Source organism: Eptatretus burgeri, chromosome 2 (assembly GCF_056783735.1).
Source record: "Eptatretus burgeri isolate ZD-2024b chromosome 2, Ebu_testis_v1, whole genome shotgun sequence".
NCBI lineage: Eukaryota > Metazoa > Chordata > Myxini > Myxiniformes > Myxinidae > Eptatretus > Eptatretus burgeri.
Genome location: NC_140962.1, coordinates 51,301,017 through 51,310,827, shown reverse-complemented (window position 1 = coordinate 51,310,827; position 9,811 = coordinate 51,301,017). Strand labels below are relative to the sequence as shown.

The 9,811-nt window shown below is 40.0% G+C and overlaps 1 protein-coding gene and 1 long non-coding RNA gene across 4 annotated transcripts in view; one reads left to right on the top strand and one right to left on the bottom strand.

The window, feature by feature from the left end:
* Nucleotides 1-9,811, top strand: part of LOC147032034 (serine/threonine-protein kinase 17A-like) — a 64,100-nt gene that overhangs the window by 41,110 nt on the left and 13,179 nt on the right. For all 3 annotated transcript variants that reach the window (XM_085869311.1, XM_085869312.1, XM_085869310.1), the window contains 2 exons: nucleotides 1,951-1,999; nucleotides 8,255-8,434. In XM_085869311.1, the coding sequence (XP_085725437.1) occupies nucleotides 1,951-1,999; nucleotides 8,255-8,434 (229 nt within the window). The remainder of the gene's footprint in view (nucleotides 1-1,950; nucleotides 2,000-8,254; nucleotides 8,435-9,811) is intronic.
* The window catches only part of LOC147032033 (uncharacterized), a 32,130-nt gene continuing 24,328 nt past the window's right edge, over nucleotides 2,010-9,811 (bottom strand). The window contains exons 2-3 of the long non-coding RNA XR_015055014.1: nucleotides 4,904-5,024; nucleotides 2,010-3,773 (exon numbers count right to left, since the gene is read on the bottom strand). This is a non-coding gene — a long non-coding RNA (uncharacterized LOC147032033). The remainder of the gene's footprint in view (nucleotides 3,774-4,903; nucleotides 5,025-9,811) is intronic.

The following is a 9,811-nucleotide window of genomic DNA, read 5'->3' as shown; positions in this document are numbered from 1 at the left end:
TATTTATACATTTTACTGGGGTACTTCAAGATTGACCTTTTACTGAAGAAAGTCAAAAAGCACAGAAAAAAAGATGAAACTTGATGTATTTCTTTGCGATATGTACACATTTGTCCCATCAATGTGGTATGCATTGAGAAAATCGGCATAAAAATCTTCGTGATTATTGTTCATTTTGTGATGCTTGCTTCGACGTCGTCGTCGGTCATAAAGCTGATGTCATACAGATGATCATTGAGTGGTTCGAAGAGAATATAATCACAAGGTGACAATTCTGGACTGTATGGAGAGTGATTTAGAACTTCTCAACCCATCTCCACCAGAGTAATAATGGTCACATTTGCTGCGTCGGGAGAGCATTATGTTATGCTCTGGTGGCCGTTGTCTGCTTATTGCTTGTCTCGCTTCACTGCCGAAAAGTGAATGCAGTATTCATGATTTTTCCGATGTTCAAAAAAAATTATACACTAAATAAACCATGAAGGTTCCAAAACTCTATTGCCACAATTTTTCCAGCTGAGGGGCTGAATCCGTTTATTTATTTTGTAAATGTATTAGAATCTGGATAATAAGCATATGTGCCTATTTTTAGATTTCGTGGAGCACATATGGGCTTATTTTCCATACGTGCTTGTATTCAAAAAGCCACGACACGTGCTTATAATGGTAAATGTTCTTCAGTTTGGCTGCAAAGATGTCGATTTTTACATCATTGCAATTTTAATTGTCCGCACCTCCAGAAACAAATTCTGAATACACTTTATTTCAGTCCTCGGGCATGTATCTGTTTGAACTTGGCAACAAGTTCGTTTTCCATATCCGGGTAAAAGGCCAATCTTCCGCTCCTTTATCTTCTTCAAACCTTTCGCACTCTGAACGATTATTTCCTCATTCTTCAGCAATCATGTCAAAGTCCTCGAGTTGAGTCTGAATTCATTACCTGTCTGTTACTGGTTCTTACAAGAGCTGTAAAACTCGAATTTCAATCTTCTTTTCACGGGGTGTATGATCGACGCTTCACTGCCGTGTCCATTTTGATTGTGATGAAAAACGTTGTTTTACGACTGTCATAAAGGGTCTGAAAACACCCCTTCACTACCCTTGATGAACAACGTTGTTTTGAATGTCCAACTCTTTTAAGTACTTGTACCAGATGTGAAAGAAATTCGGACTTAAAGTTTATGTACCAATAAAACACGAAATACTGTCATGTTTGGGTTTATAAGATTTTCAGTTTTTAAAGCTTTACAATAACATTTTTATTTGTGCTTTTTTTTTTTGAGAAGATTTTGGTGAAGATTTAAAAACAAGATTTTGGTGAAGATCCAGATCTGACAATTTTTTTTTTCAGTGATTCTTCACCATTGAGAGATACGGCCAAAATTATATATAGCACAATATCTCAAAAGGCTGTAGACAGTTTCGGACGAAACCTGGTGGATATGTTGGGTGTGTGGCAAGGACTAATTGATTTGATTTTGGTGAATATCCCAATCTGAATCTGGATATGAATTTTTTTTTTTTTTTTTTTTTTTTTTTTTTTAAAGGTCATTCTTCACCATTGAGAGATGGGGCCAAAACGATATAGTACTGTATAGCACGATATTTAAAAAATATATTGGGCCCGATGTGTTCTCGTGGATCAGGCAATCAGATCAGGCAAAAAAGTGCCCTTTTGTATTCATTGTTTTAACATCACTGATTACAAATTGCAAATTTTTTTTATTGTTGTGACGTTCACTCATGACATGTTGCAATAATGTGGTGCAGCAAATTATGAGGCAATTGGTCCAGGGTTATGGAAAAATATACAAAAAAGGTGCATGCGTTCATTCGTTCATTGTAGACCATGTACTTGTCCAAGTTCTGTAACTGATTTGATGAGTTTAACTTGCTTTTGAAACTGCTCGAAATTGTTTTAAAGAAAATAATTTTATGATTGTCTTTCAGCTCCTGAAATTTTGGACTTCGAACCAATTTCGACAGCTACAGACATGTGGTAAGCCTGAACGTGAGCCTTGAAGTTGTAATTCTCATCGATCTCACCTTCGGTAAAAGTACTTTTACATTATTGTTTAATATTGTTTTTGGCTCTGAGAATTTCTGTTGTGGAAAGTTTTTTCTGAGCTATGAGCAGAAATGTGGGAAAGGAGGGCTGAGTTATCAAATGGTGGCTCGTCGTTGGGTTGGGATGGATATTGCAATGTAATGAGATGCTACTCCATTGCATGTTTCAGAAGTGTACAGTGGAATATGATATTGTGCAAAATATTTTATTGGACCTTTACTCATTTGTATAACAGATTAGTAATACAATACAGTATCTGAAGCTAAGCCATGGGATTGAATGACTGATTGTATAAGCTGGACTTTTGCAGTCATTTAAGTCTTATAATATGTAATGGGGGGGGGGGGTTATTGGTGTTGTATCGCCACGTGTTTGTTTCACACATGAGATTTTTCTATCAGACTTGATCACTCGTTCTGTGCTGAGCTAATTGTATGATGATGTGGGAATTGATCAAATTGTCAGAAGCTTTGCAACATTGTTGTGTTGCAGATGCAGTCTTGTGATCAGTCAGACCCAGTAGCTCTCATAGCCCATATTTTTGATGGTATTTCAGAGGAAAGGAGGAAATGCCATAACCTGCAAGTAAGAGGGATGTGTTAGGTAGGATCGGGGGCCCTTGACAAGCAAATGTGCAGGCAACAGGACTTGTGCTTTGACCTCATCATGGGAGATTCCAATCATGTTCAGACATTTCGAATCCACAGAATCCAGGAGAGATACGCTTCTGAAGTGGTCACTAGAATGGGCTGTCAGCGAGGAATTCAGTTCAGTACTCCATTGAGCTACGGGCAAAGGCCGAATACTAATAGCGTGTGTGTCATCCTAATTTTTCAAGGAGAGATTTGGAATGATTGAAGATATTCAGTCTGTGTTTGGCTTTGTAGGCTTTGTTATGGTCAGCACAGGAGAGCTCATGGTTGGTGGTAATGCCGAGATGTTCAAGAGACTGAACCTCGGTGGCTGACCATGGAAATATGTGGGATCCTTTGAAGATCCTTCCAGAAGAGTTTTTTTTTTTTTCCAAGATTGAAAGCAGAGTTCCATTTATCAGATAATAACCTAATCCTTTCCAGATCAGTGGAGAGATGCAGCTGTCTGCAAAGCAGAGGGAAGAGGTACTTTAACAAGAGCGGTTGTGAAAGTTGTAGGAATATCTCATAATTCACGCGGTGGTTCGAACGGAAACATTAATTATTCTACCAAAGCTGGAACCCTTTCGAAAGACATGGTGGGAACACACATTATTATATGTAGTAATATTTCTCGAAGCATTAGAAAAAATATATAAAGGTACACAGAAGGAGCACACAAACAGCATCATCCACAATCTATTGGTGTTAGCCTTGATCTTGCTGTGCTGTGCTGTGAAACCTGTGCTCACACCTAACAGAGCTAGACAGGTAACGGTAACAGTTCCCGATTTACAGTAACATTTTGCTTTGAAGCTCAGAGAAACGTGCTGTGGTGTAATGCACACTTTTCGACTGCACACACTTGCAAAATACTGCAGTTACTTCATGTCATGTGATGAAAATGTCCAAGTTCGTTTCCGAGTTAACAGCCAAACTCGGCTCGGACGTGCAGCTCATGGAGTTCAAGTTCAGGTACAACGCTGCTGTGGGTATTTTGGACCAAGGTACCTCGGTGACAAATTTGAAGAGAATTGCCTCTGCAATGCAGGAATGGTATGCGATTGTAATTGCTGGAAAGAGAAAGGGAAATGGAATAAGAAAAAACACCAAAACGTAAGAAAGAAAATATATCTCTCCTTCCTGTAGGAGGTAGACAAAAAGATGTAGGAATAGCTCACAACTCCAAAAAAGCAAAAACAAGTTTGGGATTATTGCGTAACGCTAAATTTCAACAACATGTCTACGTTTTTGCTGCCGTCACGTCTTTCCTGTTAACAAACAATATAATCACTGCCCATCAGTTTGGATTCCGTTCTGGCATTTAACTTTGGAGGAGCTTCTGTGACTCTCAGCAATGTTTTTTTGAGGCTCAATCTCAAACAAGAGGTCAAACGGTCTCCCTGGATATATTTTGGGCATTTGACAGTTTGGCATCACTGCCTGTGGCATACAAGGCCGCCTTTCTGACTCGCTCCCTTCGCATACTCGACACATTGCTATCAATGGAACCCTAGTCCTCTCCCAGGGGAGGCTGGAATGCCCTAAGGGTTTGTGCTGGGCCCATTCTGGTTCGTCATCCATCTTAATTGCCCCTCCAATGCTCTGGAAAACCCTCTTATTCTTTTCTTTTTATTTTTTTTTCTTCCAGATGACAACACATTGTTATCCAAGATTCACTTGATTGGATAGTTAATAATAGATTTGATTGAAACAAAAATGTGTTCGTTTAATCGGTTGCCTGTTTTGTAAGTTTATGATCTTGAAGAAGAAGCACTAAAGGTTTCTTCATGCAGAGGTTCGGGCAAACTTTAATTATTCAACCAAAAAGCCTGGTGTTGGCTCAGTGGTTAGGGTGGCGGCTTGGGATTCTAGGGTCCTGAGTTCAAGCCCCGTTGGCTGCTGAATTAATACACCAGGGGGTTGACTCAGCCAGTCATCCTTCCCAGGTCAGCAAAATGAGTACCAGTTCCAGTGTGTGTACTGTTAGAGGGGCACAGCATCAGCGACACAGTTGCGCTTCAAGAAATGATAGCTACCCCGGCAGTTAAGCTGCCATACGACCACCACCATTCAACCAAAGCAAGGACCTTTTAGAAGGACACAGAAGGAGCACACGATTATTTATGCTGAATAATATTTCTCTATTTCTGAATAAACATATTGTCCACCCTTTGCATTCTCCCTTAGCCTTCGTTGTTACCTGCATCCCTTGCTTATCCGTCTCCGTCTGCTTTCTTCCTTCGCCCTGCTGTTGGTGTTTTCCCATTTCTCCTGCTGTGTCCTGAGATAAAACTTGGCACAACGGTCCTTTCAAACAGCACCTATAGGTATGAATAGAAAAACTTCAGATTGCAGTCGTTTTTGGCATTTCATGAGGGTCAAAGGTCAAAATTGTTTGTAAAATTGAGGTTGTTTTGCTCGACATCCCGAGCTATATTTTGACTTCGAGACGAGGATTGGAAACGTGATGGCATACCCCAATCCCTATGGATTGAAGACCGATGGACATTAGTATTGCGCTTTTTGTTTAGCTTTCACAGTAAGTAAAAGGTCAAAATTGCACTTGAATTTAAGGTTTCTGGCCTGCCAAATATTTATATTTCGACCAATTGACATTTGGCACAAAGAATACTGTGCCAGCTTGCAGGCTAAAGCAGATAAACATTGAACTGGTGTATACATTACCTCTGCCACTGAAGGTGAAGGAGGTTATGTTTTCACCCCTTTCTGTCTGTCTGTGTGTAGGATATCTCAAAAAGTTGTGGACGGATCCGGATGTAATTTTGTGGACATGCTTGTTGTGTGACAAGATGAACTGATTAGATTTTGGTGAAGATCTGGATCTGTAGCAAGATCTGACAACTGGAATTTTTTAAGTGATTCTTCACCATTTAGAGATTGGGCCAAAAACGATATCGTTCTGTATTGCACGATATTTCAAAATTTGTATTCGGCCTGATATGTTCTCGTGGATCAGGCATTACATGGCGGAGGTATGCGCTCTACCGAGTGCCCTTCAAGTTTTTATTGTATCGAGGTCAAAGGTCGCAATTCTAGACCGAGCTTCATGAAAATGGTGGAGCTCATCAAAAGCAAGAAGCCTTTTGATCGCAAGGTCAAGATCACATAAACTATTTTTGGTTTATTTTGATTTTAGTTTATTTGAATTTTGATCCGATTGACTTGAAGTTTGATCAGGGTTTCCATATTGCGTCACTGAATTGGTTCACCAAAAATCAGAACTATCTAGTTTGCCACTTTGATTGTGCCAGTTTCCATGACAACAATTTCATCCACTCCATTATAATCAAATGGGGTTTTTTTTTTTTTGTGATTTTTTTATTATTGCCTTACCTCAATCCTTTTAATATGTCAAATTGAAACTTACACCATACATACATACAAATGAGCTGTGTATGTGAGGAAAATTAGTCAAAGGTCGAGGGCTCGAGGCCAACCAAAACACAAATCACCGTGTCAACTATTCTTTATTTGCATTTTACAAGTATCATGCTCAGCACATCTTTCGTATTTCGTTTGTTTATTTCTACTTACAGTGGGGAGAACAAGTATTTGATACACTGCTGATTTTGCAGGTTTTCCCACTTGCAAAGCACGCTGAGGCCTGTAATTTTTATCATAGGTACACTTCAACTGTGAAAGATGGAATCTAAAACAAAAATCCTGAAAATCACATTGTATGATTTTTAAATAATTAATTTGTATTTGATACATCAGAAAAACAGAACTTAATATTTGGTACAGAGATCAGACGTTTCCTGTAGTTCTTAACCAGGTTTGCACAGACTGCAGCAGGGATTTTGGCCCACTCCTCCATACAGATCTTCTCCAGATCCTTCAGATTTCGGGGCTGTCGCTGGGCAACACAGACTTTCAGCTCCCTCCAAAGATTTTCTTTTGGGTTCAGGTCTGGAGACTGGCGAGGACACTCCAGGACCTTGAGATGCTTCTTACGGAGCCACTCCTTAGTTGCCCTGGCTGTGTGTTTCGGGTCGTCGTCATGCTGGAAGACCCAGCCACGCCCCATCTTCAATGCTGTTGAGGGAAGGAGATTGTTGGCCAAGATCTCACGATACATGGCCCCATCCATCCTCCCCTCAATACGGCGCAGTCGTCCTGTCCCCTTTACAGAAAAGCATCCCCAAAGAATGATGTTTCCACCTTCATGCTTCACGGTTGGGATGGTGTTCTTGGGGTTGTACTCATCCTTCTTCTTCCTCCAAACATGGCGAGTGGAGTTTAAACCAAAAAGCTCTATTTTGGTCTCATCAGACCACATGACCTTCTCCCATTCCTCCTCTGGATCATCCAGGTGGTCATTGGCAAACTTCAGACGGGCCTGGACTTGCGCTGGCTTGAGCAGAGGGACCTTGCGTGCGCTGCAGTATTTTAATCCATGACGGCATAGTGTGTTACTTATGGTTTTCTTTGATACTGTGGTCCCAGCTCTCTTCAGGTCATTGACCAGGTCCTGCCGTGTAGTTCTGGGCTGATCCCTCACCTTTCTCATGATCATTGAGGCTCCACGAGGTGAGATCTTGCATGGAGCCCGAGACCGAGGGAGATTGACTGTTATCTTGAACTTCTTCCATTTTCTAATAATTGCGCCAACAGTTGTTGCCTTCTCACCAAGCTGCTTGCCTATTGTCCTGTAGCCCATCCCAGCCTTGTGCAAGTCTACAATTTTGTCCCTGATGTCCTTAGACAGCTCTCTGGTCTTGCCCATTGTGGAGAGGTTGGAGTCTGATTAATTGAGTGTGGACAGCTGTCTTTTATGCAGATAACGAGTTCAAACAGGTGCAGTTAATACAGGTAATGAGTGGAGAATGGGAGGGCTTCTTAAAGACAAAACTAACAGGTCTGTGAGAGCTGGAATTCTTACTGGTTGGTAGGTGATCAAATACTTATTTCATGCAATAAAATGCAAATTCATTATTTAAAAATCATACAATGTGATTTTCAGGATTTTTGTTTTAGATTCCGTCTTTCACAGTTGAAGTGTACCTCTGATAAAAATTACAGACCTCTACGTGCTTTGTAAGTGGGAAAACCTGCAAAATCGGCAGTGTATAAAATACTTGTTCTCCCCACTGTATTAGAATTATCTTATTTCCATCTCCTTGGTTGCAGCTTTGGTTTGTAAGATATAAATGCATTATTTTTTTGTTTGTTTTTTTTTTTTTCTTTGGGTTTGATGAAGCATTTGGTGGGGTTGCGTAAAGTGAGTTTCTATACCCCTGCAGCTTTCAGCCTGACATTACACTGAAGATATGACTGAGAACATTTGGTGATTGATAGTGTGATTGGATCCATTAATTCTCATTTTTGTTATTCGGTGTGAATTTTTTTTTTCCTGAAATTAAAAAAAATACCAGTTTGTTGACATTTTCGTGCGAATTAACAAACTTGGATTTGCTCTAAACATATTGGCTTCTGAACTATTCTGAATTTATCGTTTCTGCAACAACGGGTGCATTGGATTCCCCAGAAGTTACTTCAAAATTCTTGTTTGTATGTTTTTTTTTAACAGGAATATTGGTGTGCTGACGTATATGATGCTGAAAAGGGAGTTGCCCTTCGCAGTTGAGGAGGATGACAAGGTGTGTCTTGGAATCTCTCAGTTCAACGTAGACCACTCTCCTGAAACCTTCGAGGACATTTCATCAAATGCTGCAGATTTTATCCGTTCCCTGCTTGTGAAAGCTCCTCAGTAAGTACTGTTTATTTTGCTGAATAGTTCCTGATATGGTGGTAATTAATTTGGTGAAGGTTTGTAAGAGTACAGTATTTAAGGCATTGGTGTGACTCCAGCTATATTAGAGAAAAAAATTGGAGTAAACTGTCTGTTGAAATACATAATGAGAATTTCTCAAATAGTCATGACAGGTGACGTGCAAGCAAATTCGGTACCATTTCTCAACCAGCCTGAGCCGTTGAATAGCAAAAAGACCCTTGACGTGTCGGACAAAGGCAGCCAACTCAAAAACTGTCAACGCTAAACTGCCAAACTTTTTTTTTTTTTTTAACTGCTCATCAGATCATCAGCGATGCTGTGGATAAATAGCGTGTTGTCAAAGTTACATGGATCCGACAATGTGCAAAGCCAAAAGCAAGACACCCTCCCACATAGAATTAATGTATAAAGACCCAATTACATCTCTTACCTGTAATTGGCAGAAACCAATCATTTGATCTCTCAACTAATATAAATTGATTGCTCCCAGCTGTGACTGGTATTATTTGGTAGTTGCAACCTACAATTGATTGTGATAATATTTATAACAAGTCTGAAGACTACGATTGTTCACGAGCGGTATTTGACGATGTAGATTGTTTCAGAAGTCAAGGATGAGACAATGTGATAATGTTTGACCAAGTTATAAAAATGATCAACATGATGTGGTACGAGTGACAGGTTATTAGCTGCAAAATGTTGAAAACCCGGTTTCGTTCAACAACTTTCAAAATTTGACCTTTGCATAACCTTTAAAGGTCACAAAACTATGTTGTGGACATTAAAATAAGGAAACAGGATACGTGCTATAGCTTATTGGAGTTAGTTTGTCGAAGAAGGTTGAAAACCCGGTTCGATTCCCACAACTTTGAAAATTTGACCTTTGTGAACTTTAAAGGTCAAAGGTCAAGGATTATGACCTTTGGTGCAAAACTTCCTCTGGAACATTCCAGGAACAATATAACGTCATCTAGGCTATATGGCATTTCGCACTCCTCGGATTATCCATACTTTGATGAAATCAGCGTAAAAACAAACTTGAAGGGGGCGCCACGGGCAAGGTGTTCGAGATAGAGCAAAATGGTTTCAAGACTTTAGGTGGGGAATGACCTCAAGATTATGCAAAAAAATTGTCATCCCAGCTCTCAAAGTTTGTGCGGTCGAATAATTTTATGTCAAAATTCGCAATTTTCTAAGTTCGTGACCTTGACCTTCTTGACCTTGGGAAGAAAATGAAAAATCGAGCTCCGTGGGGCTATGCAGGTACCATTGGGCTAACCAAATACTGAAACCGCTGTTAAGGCACTGTCAACCTTGACGATTTAGCCAGCAATGGCAACGTATAAAAATGTA